The sequence below is a fragment of the Abramis brama genome, assembly GCF_963993115.1.
Source record: "Abramis brama genome assembly, chromosome: 21".
Taxonomy (NCBI): Eukaryota; Metazoa; Chordata; class Actinopteri; order Cypriniformes; family Leuciscidae; genus Abramis; species Abramis brama.
In genome coordinates, this window is record NC_139983.1 from 6,747,263 (window position 1) to 6,773,431 (window position 26,169).

At 36.9% G+C, this 26,169-nt stretch overlaps 1 protein-coding gene across 2 annotated transcripts in view; it reads right to left on the bottom strand.

Annotated features, from left to right (window-relative positions):
• prkd3 (protein kinase D3) overlaps positions 1-26,169 on the bottom strand; it is an 81,436-nt gene that overhangs the window by 36,453 nt on the left and 18,814 nt on the right. For both annotated transcript variants that reach the window (XM_084096042.1, XM_084096041.1), the window contains exon 3: positions 671-809. In XM_084096042.1, the coding sequence (XP_083952168.1) occupies positions 671-809 (139 nt within the window). The remainder of the gene's footprint in view (positions 1-670; positions 810-26,169) is intronic.

Consider the following 26,169-nt stretch of genomic DNA (forward strand, 5'->3'; position numbering starts at 1 on the left):
TCACAATTGCACGTTTATATATCATAATTAAGACATTATTTCTTAGAATTGTGAAAAATAACTTGGAAAGAGAAAAAAAATCCAAAAAGGTAATTGCAACTTTATCTCACAATTCAGAGTGAGATAAAGTTGCAATTACCTTTTTTGAGTTTTTTTCTCTGAAGAGTTTTTATTGAGTTTATAAACTCAATACAAATTCTCAGTATCATTACTCCACTCTTCAGTGTCACATGATTCTTCAGAAATAATTTTAATATGCTGATTTGATGCTCAAGAAACATTTATTTTTATTATTAATGTTGAAAAGAGTCGGGCTGCTTAATATTTTTTTGTGGAGATCAATTCATCTTTGATGAATAGAAATTTCAAAAGAAAATAAGTTTTTATTTTGAAATAGAAATCTTTTGTAGTGTAAATGTCTTTACTGTTTATTTTGCGTTTTTGCTGAATAAAAGTATTAATTTCTTTAAAGAAAATAACAACAACAACAACAGTTGTGCTGATCAACATTTTGCTGATCCCAAACTTTTGAACGGAGGTGTATGATAGATGAAACACATAAGAATGTTATACATGAAATTTATGAGAATGGTAAAGCTGGTGTTAATTTAAAGTGATACTTTTTGCTTATACAATGCATATTATTAAAGGCACAGCTAGCACAACTCACCAGACAGGACGACCTCAATAAGATCTCCCTCATGGATATCCTCTGCCGACATTAGCCGCTGGAGGATGTTGTCTGAGTTCAGATCATGGCGGAAGAGCAAGATCTTATCGTACAAGCCAAAGAATCCACATTCTGGGAACTGAGGAGGGGAGGATGGGATATGTTATTAATAATCAAATCAAACATCAAAGGAGCTTCTTTTCTTCATCAGAACTTTGCATTTTATATTGTAAACTTTTGAGAAGATCTATCTATCTATCTATCTATCTATCTATCTATCTATCTATCTATCTATCTATCTCTATAGAGAGTGTTGATATAAAAAGACTAGCATATGAAGTAGCATTTGTATGTTGCTATGGAAAATTATGGAATATTAGCACTCATTACATAATATCTGAGTACTCAACGCCACCCACAACCAGTAAGAATCAGGTATTCAAGAGATGTGCGATGAATCCTAATACCCTAGAGCCAAAGACAATATGACAAGAGAGAGAGAGAGAGACACAGAAAGGAACATCCAGGCCCTGTTTTTCAGCAATGGCTCCCCTCTAAGGAGATTACTAAAGCTGGGAGGCATGCAGAGCAGAGCGCCTGGAATATTAGCCCTGCAAAGGGAAGGTCTGTAAAACATCTGTTGAAATCAAGCCCACAGTGATGAGTCACACTACTGTTCTCCACTTCCTCCACCACAGCTCTTCTCCAAATGGAAGAAATGCCAAACACTAAAAAGAAAACTATTTGCAAGATAGAAAGGACTCGTTAACCTTGCTTATGATCTTTTTTAAAGCATTTGTTTGGCCTCAAGAGGCGCACTAGCAACTGATGCTAGAGGCTGTGGTCTTTAGCCTCTTTGTTAATGCTCCCGCCTCTCATGCTGGTGAGGCCGGTTCAAATCCAGCTCGGAGCGTGTGCGAGTAGGACCAGTTACATCTAAATTCATCCATAAAGACAGAGTGAAATATTTGCACACACAGCAAGCAGTGTCTCTACAAATAAAATACACAGTAAAATGATTTTTCAAAGTTGTACATAAAACAAAGAGTTTTTAAAAGCAAATACTATTTCAGACTTTCTTCTCCAAAATTGTATGTTTAATTCAATATGTTACTTCCTGTTACTTTGCAAGTATTTGTTCAAATTTACTAGCAATTTCTGAGTGAAAATTGTTAAATCCTATTTTTCTTTTTTCAAGAATTTGAGCAATTAACCTGATATTTTAGATGACACTAGTTAAGCTTAGAGGAAAGCATAAACATTCCAAAGTGGAATAGTCACACAGTCAGAGCGGTGAGAAGTCCTGTCAGGAAATGGTGATCACAGCCAATTCTGAGGTATTTCCTCTTATCAAGAATCACCAAACACCCTCCCATTGAGAATATTTCACACTGATATGTCTCTGGTGTACTCTGGAATCTCTGGGATCTACATCAGGTCTTCTTTCAAGCTAAAGGATTTTTAGAGAAAGAATAATTGAATATGTCAAGTCAAGTCAAGTTGTATTTGTGTCATAATGTACATGCAGCGCTTTTCACAATCCGCATTGTTTCAAAGCAGCTTTACATCAAAATCATCATGATGTTAATGATGATTGATGTTTATATCTTTATGCCTTATAGTGGCATTTAGCAGATTAGAGCCAAGCGATAATATTTTGCGACAATGCAAGCAATCAAACAGTTGAGATTTGCCATAGGCAAGATATTCTGATGTATGAGGATAAAGCTGGACATACTTTTATATCTAACTTTATATAAAGAGCTGGGTGATAATATAGATACATTTTGCGACTGAAAAATCAGGAAGTTTAAATTTGTAATATATAGTATATATTGCTTTACAATTTACATGAATGTACTGTATGTATAGGAACATTTACATATACATATATACATGTATACATACACACACACAGATAATAATACAATTTACATTTTTGCAATGATATAAACAATCATGCCTAATGTCATGTATTTACCCTCCTTTTACAAATCTAAGTCAACTTTGTGTGTAATAATTCCCTTTACTAAAGCAAGTATCACTGTAACTTATTTGCGGTTATGGATTTGAATCCTTTGCACTATGAGCATTATGATACCTCAAATTATGTGAACTGAAGCATGATAAGATAAACAAACAAATAAATAAATAAAATCCCATATAGGGTCAGTGTACCTTCGGATAATTTGTTTTCTAGTTATTGTCTTCAAAACGGATAAACGAAGAAACTGCTCATTTATCACATATTCCACCCTTCTCGTGATTTTATTTTTGTTTTCATCACACTTTGTGTAAATGCACCATATATAAATACAATAAAACCAAAATGGATAAACAGCTTGAATATTCGATCTTTACATGTGGGCGGGAATGAAACGCCCCTTTCCGCTGATTGGTCAACCAAAGATCAAACCATGCCGTCATCAGTTCTTCCTCAGATGAATGCATTAAGGCTACATTGTAGTGAAACGCAAACCAGTATCAATTTAAGTTTAAATACGCAACAGAACTTTTATTTTAGACAATATTCTAACTTTTTGACAAGGGATTAAGTAGAAATTATATGACAGATATGAAAATATACATGACATTATTTTATATCAATTGTCACAGTTTTGTTAGAGACCATATATTTTGAGTTTATTCCATAAAGAAGTTTATACAAATACAGGCTACCATATATGTGAGGCTGTGGTTCCTAGAAAAAGGAATATGAATGATGCTCAAGGGCAGTGTTGTGCCTGAACGCGTTCATTGAACGATAGTTCATGAACTTGTTCATATTTTGGGTGAACGTGAACTGAACGTACTGTATTACTGCCTGATGAACGTTACTGTGAACTCGTTCATTCTGGTGTCTGCGAACGCCACGCTCTCTCACTTTAACTTCGTTCAATAGAGTGCCAGATTTCTATAGAGCCTTCCAGGCGAAAACCCGACTAAAACACACCGTAAACCGGCCTTAATATGTAGCGGAAAAAACACCCAATCTGGCAACACCAGCCACCAGTGTCTACTGACTCTCTTGTTGGAACAAATCTTTTTTCGAGTCATTTCGTTCATTTAAGGGGCTTTAAATGTTATACTAACTGGCAAATTCCCAGAACACATCCACCTACGCAATCTTGATCATATTCTGAATTAAGAATTCATTATAATGCAGTCAAAAATCGTTTACAGGGAACATAAATAATTACTTTACCTTCCGAGTCTTTCGTTCATTTGTCACGTGACAGACGCAATGAATGGATCGTTCATGAACGACTCATCACTTACGTTACAAATCAAAACAAAAAGGAGCAAGGAGGCGTCGTATGATCATTTAAACGAGTTTTATGACAAGGTCGGTGAGGATGGGAAAAATCTGACGCATAGCTTCAGTGTTAAAACTGATAAAATAATTGTCTGTGGTTCTATGGGCTGTGGCAATCATTTTGAAAAATATCTCGCAGCAACATGGAAAAAAAGAACTACGAACTAGTTCATTTTTGGAACTGTGAACTTAGTTCAAAATTTTGAGTATGAACTATGAACTGAACTAGTTCATTTTAAAATTTGTGAACTGAACTTTGAACTAGTTCATGTAGAAAGTGAACTTTCCCAACACTGCTCAAGGGGCAGTAAATGCATTTTCACAGCAACTACAATTGCATAATACAATGAGATTAATGTTTTTTTTTAAATAACATTTTGAATACAGAAATATTAAAAAAAATTGAATGACAAAATCAAATATTTATGAAAGTAATATCGCCAGTAAGTGCGGCAAGTCATTGTGTGAATGACTGTGTCATTTATTCAACCGATTCTTTCAAAACGCTATCTATATATATTAATGGATCGTTGAATCACACACTCAACCAATTCTTTCAAAGACTCGTATTCATTCAGGAACTAAACACCACTCTATGCTACCACACAAATCTGAAGAGCTGGTCATTTAAATAAAACAGGCGGTGCGCCAAAGAAGTAGACTAATAGGTAATGTGGGAGCAGATGCAAGGTACATTCATATTTCTGAAATAAATACCTATAAGCTAATAGGCTATTAGTAATAGGCTATTTCTCTGGTACGCGTAGACTACAGCCAGAAAAAAGCTCTGTCTGCAGTCACAGTACATTTTGTGTCAAACCTTTCTTTAGTCTGGTTGTTTGATGAGAAAGAGATGCAATGTAGTTGCAAAAAACGCTTTGATGATCCGTATAACTGTAGCAGTGGATGACCATTATTCTGTTGTGCAGAACTGAGGAAAAACTGATGACGGCACGGTTTGATCTTTCATTGAGCAATCAGCAGAATGGGGCGTTTCATTCCCGCCCACATGTAGAGATCGAATTTTCAAATCGAATCGGTTTTATTTTATTTACATTTGGTGCATTCGAACAAAGCGTGATAAGAAATAAAAATAAGAAAAAACGACATGAGATTAATTTTTTACGTTCATGAGAAGGGTTTTTCAAAGAAAACAAATTATCCTAAGATACATGGATCATAAGCCCCTTTCACACAGCGCTTTGAACCCGCGAAATTGCCGGCAAATTGCCAGAGTGCCTTCTGTGTGAACGCAAACACGACCCGGGATTGATGCCAGGATCGATGCCGGGTTGGGGACCTAGTAACATTGCCGTGTTCAGTCCCGGAACGCGCGCTGTGTGAACAAAAGCCGTAATAATGCCGTGTCGTAGTGATGACGCTGAAGCGCGGGATCGTTCGCCAGCTGTGAAACGGTACGTAATGCGTAAGTTTATGATCGAATCAGAGAACAAAATGGACAAGCTTGGTTTCTCGAGAGAGAAATCGCAGCTCATAAGCAAACTTAAGACGCTGCTTTGACATTACAAGTCACATCGATGTCACGTGTCTTTACGGGATTTTTACGGGTCGTGTGTGAACGCACTCTCTCATTCCGGAAAATCACTCGCAGTGTGAATGAACCAAAATCAAACGAACCCGGGTCAAATCCCGGCTCACTTTATCCGTGTATTTTCCGGAATCTCTGTGTGAAAGGGGCTATAGAGACTAAAGGGTGGGCTCTTTAGCCGCATAACAACACCATGGCATTTAGGGTAGTATAAAGGTATAATAACTGAATTTTAGAATAAACAAATAGGACATTGTGATTGGTATTTTTGATTGTAACGTAAATGTAGGACAGACAGAAGAAATCTTCGTAAAGAGGAACCGTTATGCTTTTTTACATTTTCAACTTTCTTTAGTGTGTAATGTTTCTGTTTGAGCATGAAAAAGGCCTGCAAAGTTATAAAGCACAAAGTCCCTCCAGTGGGAGTTATTTTCTATATCAGTGCACTCTGTTTCTGAACTCCCTGAAATCCTCCATTGTAGTCTTGAGATTTCCTGCAGGAATGAAAAACGTCAATTCTTTTAAAGCGTAACTAAACCCTAAACCAACTTTTTTTAGTGATCTGTAAGAATGGGGCTTTATTAGTGCTGTTCATTGATTCGAGTAACTTTTTTGACATTTGGGTATAAAGTGTTTTAATTTTACAATATATGGTGTAAAAACGTCTGAGTGCTGCCCTCTTAAGGTTGAACGGTGGCTACTGCAGTTGAATTTTCCTATTGGATGTTGCGGTGGCAAGTGACGTAAACGGTGGCAGGTGACGTAAACAGGTTCCAGCTCACCACGCCCCTGGTACGAGCTAGCGTAGATTTATCTGTATTTAGTACAGTGGGCAGGAGGGTACTTAGGTGTAGTGTTGCTGGTTGCAACAGCACTGCTGGACTGCATAGCTTTCCAGCAGACTTGGAAATTAGGCGCCAGTGTTTGCATGCACTTGGCCTGGAAGACTGTGAGTGTGAAACCTGCATTTTACGCGGGATTGCTTCTCCAACGCAATAGAGGTGGAAATGGGCTTCTCTACACAGCTCGCGCTGATAAGCGACGCAGTGCCAACCGCTGCTACTCCTGCATGGACTCCACCACCGCAGCAGCGTCTTGATGTGAGTGATCATATTTTAATCACAATTTATGGTTAGGCTAAAGTTAATCCTCTGGGGTCGACAAACGCGTCGGCGCATTTTTCTGGATTTTTCACATAGCGGCAAAATATGAAAATGCCTATAGAGAGCGCGTGCTATTGACATCAACTCGATAACACTCATCAGATGCACGTACTTTACGTCGTCTTGCGACCCTGTGAGCACGCACCCCCGCTCACGGTTCATCCCCTCTATCTCCGCTGGGGTCTGCCCACTTTTCTAGCATTTTTCAAATATTGCCAGTGGGTGGAGTCAGGCTCTGACCAGGGGTTTAGTTACCCTTTAAATGATTCCTGCACAATACATAGAGACAGAGCGTATTTAGGCCACGCCCACACCGGGGGGGGAAAACAATCCAACCGTCTCCATTGACTTTGCATTGCGAGAGGCTGCCTCCTTGTCATTTCTGACTTATAACAAAAAACAAAACAATGTCGAAAAGCTGCTATGCGACAAGGTGTACAGCAAACAAGCTAAAAAAAAAACATACATAAGTTTTTATAATCTGTCGGCCCCAAAAAACAAGCATTTAAGGACACAAAAGTGGATACAGGCAATTGAAACAGAGCGCAAGGTGTCATATTACTCTGAGAACTACGTCCACTGGAGCAGGGAACGTAATCGGCGACAGTATAGCTTAGCTTACAAAAATATAATATATAAAACTGACATTTGGATATTTGACTTACCAGTGACAAAATGTTTACTGCATTTTTTAGTGCATACCGAGTGTCAGGATCCCAATTTACCCATTCGTTCCAGCCTGTATCCACTTTTGTGTCCTTAAACGCTATTTTTTTGGGGTCGACAGATTATAAAAACTTATTTCTGGGTTTTTTAGCTTGTTTGCTGTACACCTTGTCACACAGCAGCTTTTAGGCATTTTTCTGTCTTTTGTTATAAGTCATAAATGACAAGGAGGCAGCCTCTCGCAATGCAAAGTCAATGGAGACGGTTGGATTGTTTTCCCCCCCGGTGGGTGTGGTCTTCAGATTATGACGCGTTGCGCTCTGTCTCTATATACAAAAAGGGTCGGGGCCTGGTTGAGTTGCGTTGATAGTGTGTTGAATCTCATTAGTAGTGCGTTTCCGAAATACACTTGAACCGGATGACCAATCACAACACACTGGTCCAACCAACCAATCAGAGCACATTGTGCTTTTCAGAAGGAGGGGCTTCATAGAGACAGGAACTAAATAGGGCTGCATTTACATAACCATTATGAGGTAACTTTATTGTAGAGACCATTGGTGGAAATAGTTCTACGATATACTTAAGCTTACGAAGCTTTTTGCAGCCCAGAGCGTTACTGCAGACTGGGAAGTGAGGTGCTGTAACAATGTAAAATATGTGAAAAATAAGATAAAAAAAATTATTTATTGAACATTCAAACACGAAAACCTATTCTAAAAAAAAAAAAACAAGGGCATAATATGACCTCTTTAACACTTTTAATGTCAAAAGAGAAGTACAGTAGTCAACATTTGAAGTGGATCAAAACCATCAAAGTTATACATGAATTTTGAACAATACCCATTCTTGTCTTAGGACAACTCTGATGAACTTTTTTGATCCACTTCAAATGTTGACTGCTGTATATCTGTTCAGTTTAATACCAGCATTCTGTGTCTAACATATTTTCATGGATATTGTCTCTCGGTCTAGCAGGAAACTTTTTTTTTTTTTGAGGGGGGAGTTTGCTAGCTCTGAGGAAATGTTTCTGAAGCCTTTCACAACAGGCCAAATGGAAAAATTGGATATCAGAAACAAGGGGATGAAAGATGGTGGATAGGAAAAGAGGGGGAGACATGAATAGATGGGTGAGGATCAAAGATGCCCCTTGGTGAAGGGTCTGGATGGGGTTACGCCTCACTGAAAAAAATCCATCTGACACAGCTGTTTCCCGGCTGGGTCCCGACACACAATGCACCTAAAACAATACTGCCCATAATGCCAGGGCCAATGAAACTCACGGCCACTGTTTTTGGCACTGCCCCAATGTCACCTGTGGGCAGAAATCCCTGTCTGGATTTGGAAAAGCTGTGTACTGACTCCAGACCAGGGTCCCACAATTACTCAACACAATGAATTCACCTAAACACACTATCAAGAGACTAACATATCAGAAAGACTATCAGCTGAAATCATGAAAGAAAGGCAAAAATAAAAATAAGAGTGAACTGTTGATTCATTGTTAGTCCACAACATATCATGAAGAGATGGATGTACACATAAAATGGAAAACAATCACCAACCAATGTCCTGGCAAAACAGCCACATCGTGAGCCAATTTCTTTTCTAATTAGCATACCATCATATAACTGTAGTATGAAAATGTTCTATATTGTGTCAATGCTGCTAATATCGTGCACACAACTTTACTTGATCAGATGCTTTCCTAACTGCTGTTTGTGAGGAGAGCACTGTAAACCCTAACACTCAAAACAATTAATTGGTTTGAGTAGGACAAACTTAAATTAAACTAATTAGTTCAGTCAAATTAACTTTTATGAGTATTTAGCACTTTCTTTTGCTTTCAAGTTCACAGAAATTATATATTTGAAGTAAACTGAACTGTTTCATTGTTTTGAGTTTTATGAAATTATTTATTTTAATCAGAGGTGGACAGTAACAAAGTACATTTACTTGAGTACTGTACTTAAGTACACTTTTTGAGTATCTGTACTTTACTTGAGTATTATCTTTTCTGGAAACTTTTTACTTTAACTTTACTACATTTGAAAGACAAATATCGTACTTTTTACTCCACTACGTTTCTGTCAAGGTCCTTGAGTAGAAAGTAGTAACGTCAGTCAGGGGATGATTTTGGTTTGGAAATGAAAGTCGGGTTGACGTCAAAACCCGACGTCAGATTTACGTCAAAACCCGACGTCAGATTTACGTCAGAACCCGACGTCGGACAGACGTTGGATTTTGGTTGGAAATGAAAGTCGGGTTGACGTCAAAGCCAAAAAACTAAGCCAAGGGCACTATTTGAGGGAACAGCCATTTGGGTGTCCGAAACCATTGTAGACGTTATTGAGTGTACTTATTCAATCTCATATTCAATCCCACTACTGGAACTGTGTTCTAGAAATAAATGTGATATTGATATGAGGGCAGGCATAGATTCAGAGGCATAAGGTACTGTAAGTATTACATTCAACAATGCAACAATAATAAAACAATGCATTGACATTTACTTTTTACTTTTGATACTTAAGTACTTTTAAAAACGAGTACTTCTGTACTTTTACTTAAGTGAGAATCGGTCTTTACAACTTTTACTTGTAACGGAGTAATATTTGACCAGTAGTATCTGTACTTTCACTCAAGTAAGGAAGTTGTGTACTCTGTGTTGTGTCCACCTCTGATTTTAATTTAGACAAACTTAAGTTTAACTGAAACGGCTGTGATTTCTATTTTCCAGCATGCTTTGCCCATGGCACTCGAAAGGGAGAGTAAATGCTAAAATTAAGTGTAATATAATTGTTTGTTTTTTGTGCAAGATTAATGTTAAGTGGGAAATTTAGCAGTGATTAATGTTTTGTTATGCTAATTTAGAAAAAAAAATCTGTTAATGTTGGTTTTAGTATAGTTACCATGATGGTGACAAGTGGTGCATGTGGCTTGGTTTTAGAGCAAGTATGTTAAAAACTTTTGCTGCAAAAAAAAATATTGCTGCACTCAGGCCCGTCGCGACAAGGCAGGCAAACCAAGCAATTGCTTGGGGCCCCGAGCTGGCCTGGGGCCCCAAGACAACGACTGGTTAAGAATAAAATGCAACGACAAACTGTGTGAGCGCCCCTTTGATAGTCAATGCAGTAAAGTGCAATGACACTGTTATCGGGATCCCCCTCAAGGGGGCCCCCCTCAGTAGTCGCTGACAGCAGCCAGCCAACCACGCGTCTCTGCTGCCGGCAATATACAAAACCTCCTCGGCAGTTATCATGAAGCGAATTATGCTTCAGGAAGCCAGAAAAGAAAGAAGATAAAGGTAAAAAAATATAGTGATAAGTGATAAATTACACTGGATAAAATAGCTCTACTTGTCTTGTACAAATGGTGTACTTTTGCAGCAGGTAGGCTAGCAAAAATATGTTTATGTTAGCTACCTGCCTGACGGCAAATGCTGCTTGTAACGAACAGTTAATGCAACTTTTTTTTCTCGAAAAGACGGAATATGGTTACATACTGTAATATGTTTTTTAACGGGATAAGGAAGACGCAGATCTGTTCCAGAATCACTGTTTATCGTATTTAATGACATGACATTACTATAGCTTTGTAACGTTAATAGGTTTTGATGAAAGTGGCATAGCATGCTACAGTATACTAACTATTCCACCGTTATAATCTATTTCCCAAATGGGGGTTAGGAAAACCACACAATAAATTCCGTGCATCAAACATTAGCTCGGGATGTTTTTAAGCATTGGTAGTTGTGAAAGCAGCTGCATCCATTCCCTTATAATATCAAAATATGGAATTGCTAACATATCTTTTCGGTAACACTTTATTATAATCAAATCAAATCAAGTATATTTGTATAGCGCTTTTCACAATACAGATTGTATCAAAGCAGCTTCGTATTACATTAAAATAAAATAATACAACAAGGTTTGTTTCTAGTGGAATTTATTGATTGATAGAATAAAATTAAATATCCCCAAAATATCCCCAACTGAGCAAGCCAAAGGCAACAGTGGCAAGGAACCGAAAAAAACTCCATCAAGTGACCTAATGGAGAAAAAAAAAACCTTGGGAGAACCCAGGCTCAGTCAGGGGTAATAACCATCATTAATAGATGGTAAATTGTTAGTCTTTAATTTAATCTTTAGTTAATTGTCATTTAACTGTTAGCAAACAAGTCTTTTTACTTAATAAATACTTTGTAAGTGAATCCATCTATAAACATTATTCAACCAGAAAGTGGCAGAGGAACATGATTTTTTCATATCTTATCTTAATGTGCTAGTGTCAGGATATAGGCTTCTGTAGTGACAGTTTATGCAAATATGACATTATTTTTAAGTTACCAATGGATCTTGAACAGTTACTTCAAGGTTACTGCAAATGTTCAATTATTAAGCACAGTATATGCAACTGCAGTATTTGCACTGTAAACATTTTTTATTTATATAAAGTGTGGCTGAACTATGGCTAATGGGGGGGGGGGGGGTGTATTGGGGGGCCTCCATGTCCATTTTGCTTGGGGCCCCCAAATTCCTTCAAACGGCCCTGGCTGCACTCATAAAGCAAGTGCTATAACATGCCATTGTTAAAATGTTAGCAAATTAGCAAGTTAGCATGTATTGAACTAGCTTGTTATAGTTACGTTTATACCAATAAAAATGTTCACGTCGTTACATGAAAATTGTAAGTTAAATTTATGAATTAGTGTACTCAAATATTTCAAGCTAAGTACAAAATAAAAATCTGCCAGTTATGCTTGCTTAAACTTTGAATTTCTTAACTTAAAAAATGAGGCAATGAGTTTGAGGCAATCAGTTGCCTCAAAAATTTTGAGCTTTGCCAACTTATTCGGGTTTATAGTGTGCAGCACATATTTACATATTCATCTTCTGTCTTTGAAAATGGGGCAGATTGTGGAAAACAAAGAACACCTTGGCCATAATGCAATGCGCTCGACCTGCCTTTCCTTTTGATAAATAATAAAGTATCATTAAAAATGTAGAATGTTTATTTATTCTCTGACTCATTATTCGATCAAACTGCTGAGCGTTAAACATTTTTACACAAAATCAGGTTAAAAATGTAAACGTATTTATTTATGAGATGATAGATCTCTTCAGGTATTTAAAAAAATATATATATAGTAATGAGTCAAGAAAGGAATGAAATGGTGTGGATATTTATTATTATAGTGTAGCTATAGAACAATTTATCAGCCAAGTGGATAAATTGGCCAATTTATGGCCATTAGAAAGCATTATATTGATTATACTGAACAGTCATCCTGGTTTTTAGACATTGGTATTGGCATCAAACACTGAAAAGCCCATATGGGCTACATACTGAGTGCATTGCATTGCATAATAGAAACTAGATCCTGCAGAAATAGCATGAGTAAAATCAATGGCGATATGCTATCCCGAACATTAAAATAACTAATCTGCAAGATGCAGCTGAAATCCATAAAATGGCTTGGTCATGTTGAAACCAGCATAATTCCATGCAGCCAGGCTTGCTTTATCCATTAATGTACAAGAAACATGAAAGCCTTAGTCTTTCTGTTGAATTATATAAGCTCATTTCACACAGCTGGACACTGGACCTAATCTGCATCCCATTTCATCCACATACAGTATATGAGCATCCCTCGGCTGTCTGAATGCCTCTTTTTTTTTAAGCTGGAGTTGTCTGTACAACATACAAGATACATACAGACACCAACAGAAGATCAGTTGTTAACTCTCTGCTGGATGCTGGCAAAGACAGTCATAGGTTCAATTCCCAGGAATGCATGAACTGATAAACACTGAAGGTGTCAGCCAGATGCATATGTAGTATATTAAACAATAAAAACAAATCCATGTCATGACTCCTTTAAAAGAGCAAACCTTCTTCCATTTGCAGCTTTAACTTATGTCATACCGCAGAAGTTTTACAGGCTGCTCCTGAGTCCTGACATGCATCCTTCCTGAGAGAAGAGTCACTGAGAGCTTTCCTCTCTGCTCTGTGCCCAAGTCTGGACCTGGACCCTTCAACTTCCTCCGGCTGGCACGGCCCACACACTTTCCACCCTACATTTCCCATTGACTTCCCATTCTTATGCATAGAACTGAATGAAAAATAATACATTGATATTTAATTTTATTTTAATATATTTTGGTTACTTTAAATAAAGTATTTATTTTATTGGCTTGTATTATTTAAATTCAGATTCAATAAAATTATTGAATTTAATTAAAAAGTTTAATATTAATTAAAAAAAATAAAAAAAAATAAGAAATGAATAATTATAGAAAAAAAAAGTAATTTCCGGTTTCGGTTTTCAGCCAAGTGCATGACAGAATTTTCGGTTTCAGTTTCAGCCCAGAATTTTCATTTCGTTGCATCCCCAGTAAAAACAGAATAAATATGCTCTGGTTACAGACTTGCATGAAGGGAAAGAACTGTCTTACTTATGCTGTGTGTGTGTGTTGTTTATAAAGCTGATTTATAGATGCAGATCCACTCATAAGCACTGTGCAAGTCATGGGATTTAATAATTTAAGTCTCAAGCCATTTGTTGGTTGACAGTGTAAACACTGCAGTGCTTTCAAAACAAGATGTTTGAGCAGCCTAACATGTCAACTTCTGGTCCTCTGACCAATAGCATGAGTTTGGGGCAGGACTAAAGTCCCTTTAAGGCAAGTCCTTTCGCTCTTGGCTGTCTTGGCAATGTCTCCTGGCAGGCATACGGTGCCTGATCAGCAATTACATCTGACAAAAATGGTATAATTTTGCTTCTCTAGCCCAACTCAAATCAGAATAAAAAACAGTACTTTTTGGGTTGGGCCAGATAATGCTCATACATGCTATCGAACCAACAATAGGTCATTTAGTGACATTACTTAGGTGTTGCTAGCTGGTGAAAAAAACAGTGTTACTAGTAGACAGAATCTGGCTTGTACAGTCAGTCCAAAAATTTGGTTAAAGGAATAGTTCACCCAAAAAAATTCAATAAAATCATTTATTGAGTGTTATATTGTTCCAAACCCAAATTACATTATTTCTTCCACTTCACACAAAATAGAAAAATGTACCTTTTTCTGTGTAATTACAATCATAAGTTATAAAAAATAAATAAAAACTGGTCTGGGGTGTTTCCCATACTACAACATAACTCAATGATTAACTAGTACGATGAATCATTGGAGAAATGAACTAGCTATTAACTAGCTAATCTGCTTCTGGAAATAATAGTAACTTTGTCGCACATTCGTCATTTGAACCATGTTGGTTCAACAGTATAAAACTGTCATTAATTATGTCATGTAAGTCAAACTATGTTTCAACCCAGATAGCAAATACATGTTCATCATGAAAACATCAGTTTTCTGAACTTTAAAACATTCATTATTTTTTACTTTTTTTTTTTTTTTGTTATGCAAATGTTACTTTTGAAATGTTCTCTGGGTTTTCTGAAACATTTGAAAAACAGCAGTTTAAGAACAGCAGTCTGAGAACATTATTAAAGACGTATTAACGTTAGTGGAAAGATGTTTGCTCATAGCGTTGGCTACTTTTCTGAGAACGTTTTACGTTCATATTTTGCTAATGATGTTTTTGGTTCACTCATGAATACAGCTGATCTGAGCTGCAAGCAGTGCGGGGCCGAGAGCAGTGGGAACGGAGCGAGGCCAGTGTGCATAGCTCCTCCATGAGCGAGTGCCTCATGGAGGAGCTACAGATAGATAAAAAGAGGAGTGACGACAGTGAAGGATGAGAGAGGACCAGGCCTGGACTATTTACGTTGTGTTTTATATGTTTTATAATGTTTATATGCAGCAGTCGTCCATGAGGGGCTGCTGCTTTACTTTCGTTTTGTGTTTATTTTATGATAATTAAGTTGTTGAAAGTTTGCTGGTTCCCCCCTTCGCCACCTCCTTCCCTGGGGCCGGTTTCACAAAGATAGACTTTGACTATGGCTTAGATATAGTAGATAGTCAGACTTCAGATAGACATCTAAATCAGACCGTTGCACAAAGCACTTAAGACTCTGACTATCTTTGCTACAATCTGGTTCTCGAGTTCCAAGCCATGACTCTGTCGCAGCCGTTAACTACTTAAAGGTATTGTAGGTAGGATTTTTATAAAAAAACTTCTTTTCCAAATTTGTTTAAACTTTATTTATATATCAAAACATAATTAAAATGTAAGTACTCTGAAAAAGAAAGTATAAAAATCGAGTGTCTGTAGACCTCTCACGACTGTTTTAAAGACAGCTCATTATTCGACGCCGACCGCTGAACTGGAAGACGCATTATTTACCTGAGACGAGCGGAGAGGAAGGAGCGCAGTGCATGTAGTGACATCATGTCAGAATCACATGTAATAAAAAAAATCTAACTTTATCATTATGAAGATAAATAAATAAGATGTATTTTAGTACTCACTATCAAGCTAGCATATTGATATTGGTAAAGTTTAAAATATATATTTTTTGATTCGCTAACGAGCTAGTTATCTATAAGGCAAAGCTAAAAACGTTTTTCCATTACCATCATTTACACTGTGATGAAGATGAATTTCGTGTAAGATTCATAACATATATGGTGTTCTGCATGTAAGAGTTTCCATGATGAAAGCATTGTTGACTCTGATGAGGACTACACTCCAGAGACAAGTACCGCATCGTCAGCTCGAGGACAGGTCCGGGGTCGAGGGCGAAGCAGAGGAGGTCGTGCAAGAGGGTCCGAGGATATTGACACGCGTTTTATTCAAAGACTTTTTGTTCATTACCTTTTCTAGTACTGTCTTCCTTTTTTGCCTTGTTTGCCTTCGCTAACTGCATATGCCGGTAATGTGAATTTTTGATTGCTCTTTCTCTGCCATTGTTTTGCTATTCCTAGGTTCCGTGCCTCTTGAATTACTCAAATCAAACGGGTGCGCGTGCATATGGGCAGATCCTGTGTGGCAAAAGGGTGGTTGCCATGGTTGCGAGAGAGTGACAGTCGCCTAAGCCAATCCTTTGTTTCGTCCCGAATGGAAATAATGAGCTGTGTTTAATACAGATTAAACGGTCTAGAGTCACTCGATTTTTATACTCTTTTTATCAGAGTACTTACATTTTAATTATGCATTGATATATAGAAAAAGTTTAAACAAATTTGGAAAAAAGTTTTTTATAACAATCCTACCTACACTACCTTTAAGGGAAGATTGTCATTGGATATGGTATGGAGGCACATTTTAGTCTGTTTCCTGCACAATGATATTGTCTGAAATCAGAAGACTTGGAATACATTGCATGAGATACTTTTATGATGCTTCTATGTTGCATTTGCATTCTTTTTGAAACTTGAAGTCTTCAGTCCCTGTTTAATGTTAATGTCAGCAGTCTTCAATATTTAATCCTTTTGCTTTTTTATAGAAATAAAAAACATTTATTCAGTTGGACAACGGACGCTACAATTAAAAACTTAAAAGTGTCTACTCTGCTCCATGCAGAGTCACAGCAGGAGTCAGATTTCACTTATCAGGTGAAGAGAGTAAAGAAATGAGAAGACTGACATGACGATGGCGGAGGATTTGGTGCGCAACAGATCCTGAGTGTCACTGACAAATATCTTATGTACTGTCACTCTATATAGAATACATATGACCACAAATGCAAAAGTGAAAAGAGAGCGCACATTCAAAAGTGATTTCAATCCCCCTTAAATCGTTTTTTCATTTTTATTGAGGTGTTTATGTAAATAGTTCTTATGTTCAGTAAAACACTTGTGACTTATTTGGAGAGATTTTTTGGACTTTTGATAAAAAGGCTACCTTTGGTTCCAAAATGCCATAACGTTTGATTGCTTTGAGATATCAACACAAAATGCCCAGATGCAGTTGACAGCACACACAAACAAAGATCTGCTGCGAGGAGATGCGGCTCTGTGATGGGAAACATCGCAATTCTGACAAGAAAAAAACAGGTACTATGCGTGAACATTCTGTCCTTTTTAGGGTCGCATCTTCCTGTTTTTGGTTCACTTACATTTCTTTGGTCCGTCTTGCGTTTATATATCATTCGAACTGCACCAGTTTGGTTGGAAGTGGACCATCTTTTCAGCGGTCTTGGTCCACTTGTTTGATGTGCACCAGGGTTCAGATGGCAGTGTTCACACTTATTGAGCCACACTAACAGAGCAAGTACAGCAGGGTTCGTTTTAATCGAACCAAACATGCCAAGTGTGAACACACCCTTAGAAAACAGTCTAATAATGCGGTTAATGGATTCTCGTCCGTGGAATGCACAACTTCCGGTATTTTACCGGTTACTCGACATTGGTAAATCGCAATTGAGGATTTTTTTAAAACGAGTATTCAAATTTAAACGAGCAATCGTGACAGCCCTACTTCTTTGTTGTTGTTGTTTGTAGAGTTATAAGTCCTTACTTTTAAGTATGTCACTTAGACATGATATCATTAAAAATGCCTTCAGGGTGTAAAGGGTTAAAACTCATACCTGGCTAGCCACATAAACTGTACATTCCTAGTTCTTCAGCCCCCGCTTGTTGTTAATGAGACTGACTCACATGAGACATTCAGCAGATACTTGTTCACAAACTAGATGCATCAATCATTCATGAAGGCAGCATTCCAGTTCATTCTGTTTGGTTATTAAAGATGACACTAAACATTCTGTGAAAGGTTTATTCATTCAGGTCCAAACAAAAATGATATGCTTGTCCACATCCTGAACTTCAATGCTATTTTCTTGTTCAGTTTTTAAAAGCAGAAAAGTTCAGTCAAATGCAGTTTTGGAAGCAAGATTTTTGAAAGGGTGTTCAGGTGTTCACGAGTTTACACCAAAGATCCAGGCAAGACAAGATTAAACATGTAATTACTGGCAAAATAATTGCCTACAACATTCTAAAATCTGCCAGTTTAATGCGACACATAAGCTATGTATCGTTTCTTTTGCAACGACTGTATTATTTTTCCAGTTATAGACCAGCACGCTCAAGCACTGACTAGAAATCAGCGCTGACAAGAATCAACATTCACGCACTCAAAAATGTGTTTTGTGCCGACAACAATCCGGTGGTGGCTAGAATCACGCAGTGAAGGAATGGAAAGTTGACAAGCCATTAAAAAAGTTGACTTAAGAACCACTTATATATTTTCAAATATTTTCAATAAATCATGTTCCCATTCACTACGGTGACGCATTTTAAAATTAATTAAACTAAATTATATTTATAAGGTAAAACTTAAATTTTTAGGCATTAACTACTGCCTATTGCCAAAATGTTTTCTTTGTTCACCAAGTAATTTACTGGTCAGGCATTATTGTTAACTCGCAAGACTGTAAGGAGAAATTGACAATTTGATGGATAATTTAAATATATTCTGTAATCACATTTTGGTAATGTATTAATTCTGCCGTCACATCTGAGCGCGAACGCTGCTTGGATATTTTCAAGATAGTTAAAGATAATTAATAATACAATAATAATTTAATTGTTCATATGTGTTTATTCTTGTTAAAAGATTATAGGCAATCGCTTGGACTTGCATGCCATTCAGGCACACTACAGCTACAGCTACAGCTATATATACTTTTACTTAAATCAGGGTTCCTGCAGGTTTCAGTTAGTCAAATTTAAGACCTTTTTAAGACATTTTAAGACCATAAAGAATGAAATTTAAGACCTACACGACACATTGCCAAAAAATATTCAAATCAAAGAATTCATTTTATTTCAATGAATTCAGTAATTGAAAAAGCATTAACTTAATTTACAGATAAAGCAATCACATTAGTAACCTTCCAGACCCAACAACGCGTCAGAGAAAAGAACAGAATCAGATATAATTTTTTTTATAGAAAATTGTACTTTGCATATTATAGGCCTACTGTAAAAAACACATAATTAGTTGATTTTAGTTGATCATAGTTGATCATAACTAGAGATGAAATGGCATGAACATTTCATTTAATTATTATAGTGCCAAAAATGATCACTTTTATCACAGAATCCTGTTCAAAAAGTACTAATACTACACAATGAAATCAATTCACCAAGTTTTATGTCGAAAAACAGCAAATAACAAATAAAATTAGCATCAATACGCACTAACATAAACATTAAAATAATACGATTAAAAATGATAGCCAGATATTAAAAGTGTCTTGCAACATGTTATATACTAACATGTACAAGTTCAAATAAAATTGACAAAAAAGGTTTTTATAAAAAGATAAACCTCACATATTTCAGACTTTAATTTATCTTTTTTGACTCATTCTTTTTATAAAAAATGATTTAGTGACATTTACAATACACTTTAGCTTACCGTGGCGTCTGTCGTTGCTATGCAACTCCACAATGACAAAAAAGTTTTAGTGGCTAATGGATTTCCACCGCCGAAAAACGCTTGCTGTAGCTCTGCTACAAGATTTATTTACGGAGAAGAGAAAAACACCCGTAGTGTTTGGGTGCACCCGCATCCTTCATGTCTTTTTTCATGTCGCTGCGCCTGGAAAAAAAACGAGCGCGTCGCTTCAATTATAAGCGCGCTTACCGCGCGCCTACATTTGAATGAACTTGAGCGCGAAAAAGACGCGATATGTGAACTGCCTCTTGGCGAGCGACTTCGATACTTTTTTTGCTACTCTGTAATAACTTAATGCGGCTAGCGTTTCTGGAAATGATGAGGGTAAAATCTTTTTTAAGACCTGACTAAATGAAATTTAAGACCGCGGATGAAAATCTGGCTGTTTTTAAGACGTTTTAAGGCCTTAAATTTAAAGTTCAGAATTTAAGACATTTTAAGACTTTTTAAGACCCCGCGGGAACCCTGTTAAATGCTTGACTTGTGTACTTCGTCCACCACTGGCATAAAGTTAGACTTTTCTCAATTTTGCTGCGTCACTGAACATGCCCTCATACCACCAATGGCCTCGGCTCGCTTAGTCACTGCAAAGCACTGTCATTGTGAACGCCCTTTCAGAGAGGACCAGATTGTGTCTGAGCTTCTGAAGGCCTTTTAAACTTCCTTTTAGTGTGATTATCAGCTGTGCAGATCACAGGCAGGAAACACAAACACCTCATAACAGAGTTTAGTCAATCTGTGCAAACTACTCTCATCGATAAAGTTAGCAGCATGTTTCAGGACTCTGAGAAAAGTGAGGCCTCCATATGGTTTTCATTGTATGAACCTGCCACTATTAACATAATAGGAGGAAATCTCCATTTTTGTGCACTAACAGTGGCTCCATTGTTGTGTCTCCGTGATATGTGGGTATTTTTCTGTTAGAAGTTGTTGTTGTCTTTAGTTCTGAGCTGCAAAAAGACATTAATGGAACCAAAATCTTGACAGAGGTCTTTCTTTTTGGGCAGAAAGAGTATAAATCTTTATGAGATACACCATCTGTATGAGATTTCAAACTATAGCATCATAGCATGGTGTAAATTTGAGATGTATGCAATATTTATCTGCCAATGACACAGGCCACAGATAAGATGACTGCATATGCAAACCATGACAACAATTTTAATGGGTAAAACATGAACATGCTGCTTTGTCGGTATCTGGAGGAAAACATCAAAACAAGTCTGAATCCAATGTTCACATAAAATCCTGTCTGTTTAGATGTTTTAATATGATCAATTTTTGAGGGCAGCATTGCCTATAAAATCTCATAATCGCACACAGCTCCGAATTGGTTGGGAAAAAATACAAATTTGGTGATAGAATTTTTGGTGACACTTTAATTAAAGCTTTTATGTATAAAGCGTTATAAAGGTATTCATAATGTACATTATAATTCATTATATCTTTTCATAAAGAATTGTAACCAAAGTTAAAGTGCCTTCTGAAATTGGTTGTTTGTTAAGTGTTTTAATGCATTATATATTTTAAAGGTGTAAAAATTAATAGATAAGTATTATAATGTATCATAACTGTGGTTACAATTATTCATGAGACCATAAAATGCATTATAATGATTATTACAAGGCATAATTAATGCATTAAAATACTTTTATAATGCATTATATATAAAGGCTTTTTAAAAAAAAAAAAAAGGTTTAGGCCCTAGTGTTTAATTCTATTTAGACCAAGAAATTATAAATGGCATTACATGTGCACTTGAGTATCTCTAAAAGTTTGGAATTGGATAATACGTGAAAGAGAAAAATGGCCTGAAATTATGACATTAGGCCTATATCATGAAAGCACTTTTAGCTTATTTAGCTTAAAGCAGTTTTCCCAAATGGGGGTTTGTGAGGGTATTGCAGGGGGTTTGTGATTTGATGAAAAGCTAATAATTTAATTTAATGCATTATAATATTATAAATATATTTCTGTCTTCATTTTTTATAATTGGAGTTAAAATTATCATTATTATTTATACTTTTTCGTATTTTTTTGCTGTTTTTGTCGCTGTTGTTAAATACTTAAATAATAAAATAAAATCTCAGAGAGTACTTCAAGAAAATATTATATTTCAAGAGTCCGGCTGACAAATAAGGATTGGGAATCCCTGGCTTAAATCATGCATCTCAAATAATATCATATTCCAAAACCTGTGATCTGCTTAGCTGGCCATCAGTTCATGGCACCCATTGAAGTTCTGCAATATATGGTGCCTTAGAAGCTGCTTTAACTGGTTTCTGGCTCCAAAAACAAACAAAAGAAAAAACAGTCAAGTCATTAATTGGCATGCATTTCCCTTCTGTTTCAGGCACACATAGTATGTACTTAAAAATATGAACATCCCAAGGTGTCAAAGTTCACAAAATATCCTATATGTATGCTGGATGCAAGGACACGTCATTTCATCAGAGCATCTTTCAGAGGCGTTTGGACTTGAGATTCCTCTGGAGAACATCCAAAGGAAAGAGTTGATCATACTTTCCATTCTGTAACTGGCCATGACTTTGTGAAGGGTTGAGCTTTTCTGAATTTTTGACACACATTCTTAGAGGATCGCAGAACTTGAATAGTCTCGGACTTCTAGCATTGCCATCAGGACGTACGTAAAACAACAAACGCATGGCAGTGTAAGCTTAATTTTATGGATGTGCAAATTAACATCATCATTTTTTTTTCTGCTAGGCCTGTGTCAGAAATGGGACTTTTATTTTAGACAGTGCTGAGAACACCAGCCGATGAGCTCTATTTTACATTTCTATTAGTTTCTTCATTATAGCAATGTCCCTTTCAAGGAAAGTCTGTTCACTCGGCGGCCATATTTGCAACGTCTTTGGGCAGCCGTTTCGGGCATCCAAGACCAAGTCCTATTTGAATGGGGGAATCCTGAAATCTCAAAAACTGCTGGCCAAACTCACAATGACATAACATTTCAAATCAGCAAAAACTCTGACATGAACTGTCTCATGAATGTTGTTTCTTATGCTCAAATAGCTTTAAAAAAGCGTATTTTTCAGGCCAGACCAGTCAATACGCATGTGCAGTCCTAAGCGCGAGTCTCAGGTTTCTATGGGAACCGGAGCTTCTAACGGCAGCTGCAGTGATGCAATGACTTTCCCAATCAGTGATTGGCTCTTTTACTTCGAAGGTGGGACGTATTCAACCATATTGCAGAATTGTGTTGCAGTTTCTCCCATTCGTAAGTAATAGGAGTGAGCAGTCTTTCTAAAGTCTTTGATTATAGGTTGCATCACTTCCGGTTTAGGCAAGGTCTTTTGTATGTGCTTCATTAAAGCTGCAGTCCATAGTTTTTCCTCTTTGTCGGCATCTCTGTTCGAAATCTGCAATTGCAGTTATTCGCGGAATAATCAACTTTACGTGGGTTGTGCCTCGGCACGGCACAGCACGGATGAATCCAATGTTTTGAGGAGAACTTGCGGCTGTCAGTCGGTGTGGATATTGGCGTTCGCAATCACAGACTCTACTTTTTGGAAGTATGACCAACATAAGAATTTTCACCGGAAAATGTCATCAGAACAAGTAAGTAACATCCACTTTTGTTCTGACCAACTAAGGGGAAAAAAGCATTGCAGTAAATCGCGCTGATTAAATCTAACGATCGCTTATCAGATCACGTCAAACCGTGCAAATTATACTTTGTTCTCAAATTGTTAATGTTAACAACATCAGCAATGCGTGACTACATTTAATGCCCTTCTGATATTTATCCTTGTTTTCACATGGGCCCGGTTGCTGTCTCTTTTTTTCTGTAGCCACTCCGAAGTCCGAACGAAGTCTTTTGCATTTTACAACGGGTGAATCTCCAGTTGTCACTGGTGATTGTCGTTTGGACCTTTCTGGATCCGCCATCAAATTGATAAGTTTAATTATATCAAGTAACCTCCAACATCCTCACACTCATAGCCTACTAGCCGAGACTCTTCTTTATGTGGACAGATGTGACGTAATGATGCAAAGACATGCTCGAATTTCCCGTGGAAATCCACCAGTACCACTGGAATTAAAAACATTATTACAAGCTCACCGTTTTGAATCGAGCTAAGGCAATCAGATAGTGTTGAACACTGGCTGGTTATGTACTTGCTTATTTTGGATCATTTTTAACCCAAAAAAGTTGCGTAATGCAGCTTTAAATACAGAGCCGTTTTACTCAAGATACCTTCAGAGGAAGGAGCAAATATGAGCATTTTTTTTCTTATCAAATAGTTAAATAAAAAACACCAACAATAAAGATAACTAGCTAGGTTAGCTGATTACTTAAAAGTCCATAGATATCGCTGTCAGTTCGGACTGCAATTAATACTTTCTTCAAAAAGCGGATGCAAGCCTGTTTGTTCATGTGATGTTCGGCATAAAGTCTATTAAACAAACAAAATAAACGGTATACATAATAGTATTATAACGTTAACTTTTCTATTATTTGTAATAGAAAGGCAAATGCTAAAACACATTTTCACCTACCATCAGAATTCAGCAAATACGCATTCATATAATTTGAACAAGTCTTTGAATTTCTAATAAACATTTAATTTTAGGAACCTTGCAAACTGGTGAAGTTTTGCATATATTTCTAACAATTTCTTTAGTTGTAAATGCATGAATGCTATAATAGTATTAGAGATCTTTTGTTTTTACAGAATTCATTTTTATTTTTTTCTTGTAATTCATTATTAAATGATTTATTTCTAATTTTGTAAATATTATGTAAAATAACTATACATTTTGGCAATTATTATGCATTTGTATTTTCTATATTAAAGGAGTGGTATAATGCCCCTTTTTACAATATGTAGGCTAAAACAAGTCTCTGTTGTCCCCAGAGTGTGTATGTGAAGTCTTAGCTCAAAATACCCCACAGATCATTTTTTTACAGCATGTTAAAATTGTCCCATTTTGAGGGTCAGTAAAACGCGTCGTTTTGTGTGTGTCCCTTTAAATGCAAATGAGCTGCGGCACAGAGGGCGGAGCTTCAAAAACTTGTGTGTGTGTGTGTGTGTGTGTGTGTGTGTGTGTGTGTGTGTGTGTGTGTTAGCTGCTCTGATTACCTCACACAGACAAGCACAAACAGAAACTGTTCTGCCTTTTATGTTTAAACTGGAGTCGGGCAATGATGGAGAGACTTAAGAAGAAGTGACAACATGTAGAATGCGACAGGACGTTTCTGAATGGTTAGTTGATGAATTTATGTTGCTGATGTGGAGTTAACTATCTTCAATTAGCATATTCTGTCATGATAATCTATAAAATCGCTCGTGTGGGAACTGTTGTAAGATGCCTACAGAGTGACATGCTATTGCATTTGTGTTACATACTGCATGTGAAAAGAAGGATGCGACTGCTTGAGTAGACTCCCAAATGTGCTCTCCTACAACAACTCTTCCTCTTCTCATTGGACTGCGTGTTCCTGGGGGCGGGGTTTATGTAAATTTTAGGGTTGGTGATGTCACTAACCCAGGAGGAATGTTGTGTAGTCCTTACCAGCCGTGTGTTGTAGTCCTTAAAAAACGATTTCTTTAAAAGTAAATATCTTCCTTTGCTTTGAACTTTGAGCGTTGGTACTTTGCAGATGTTGTTTATGTTCAAACAGCAACATTACACTAACTAAAGCTAGAAAAGTGAAATCATAATCAACCATTCCTTTAAAATAAAAAATAGCATGATATCACACATATCTGCTTTACATTGGCCACCCTTCTCCCTAAGATATTGGCATCGGCCATCAAAAAATATTCTTAAAATACTTATCTGCATGCGTGTTGCTGGAGTGGTGTTTGCAAATAATGAGAGCATTTTCATTTTTGGTGAACTATCGCTTTAAAACAAGAAATCTGCTACTTATGCCTATAGGATTTACTGGCTAGTAAGAAACACAAGCATATAAAGTTGCATTTCACTCCATCTATACATCACACATCACGCAACACACATGACTGAACATACTGACTCCAATGTCCCGCTGGGACCTGTTCATACACACACACACACACACACACTGGGCTGATCCATCACCTCTGAGTCTTCTATCGCTACATCAGGGGAGAACAGCCGAAAGTGAAAGCACAGATGGAGGAGATTTTGAGAGGTAGCAAATACAAATGAGAACCACGGTCCTGATTTTCTGCATTTTTGCATTTTATGCTAAATGTCATCAGATTTTAAACCAGAATCACTGAATGCACAGTGCACACTTCATGTTTCATGCATTTGTTAAAGAAGACTATAAACACCCAGTGCCCCCATGTGAAGCAAGTAAGTCAATAACATGCTGCACCACTTTCAGAAGCGAAAACTGCAAGCAAACACTTCCTGTAATGTTGGCTCCCTCCTCCAAGCAGAACTGCTTCAGCTCATGTGACATCTGCAGGCTTTCAAG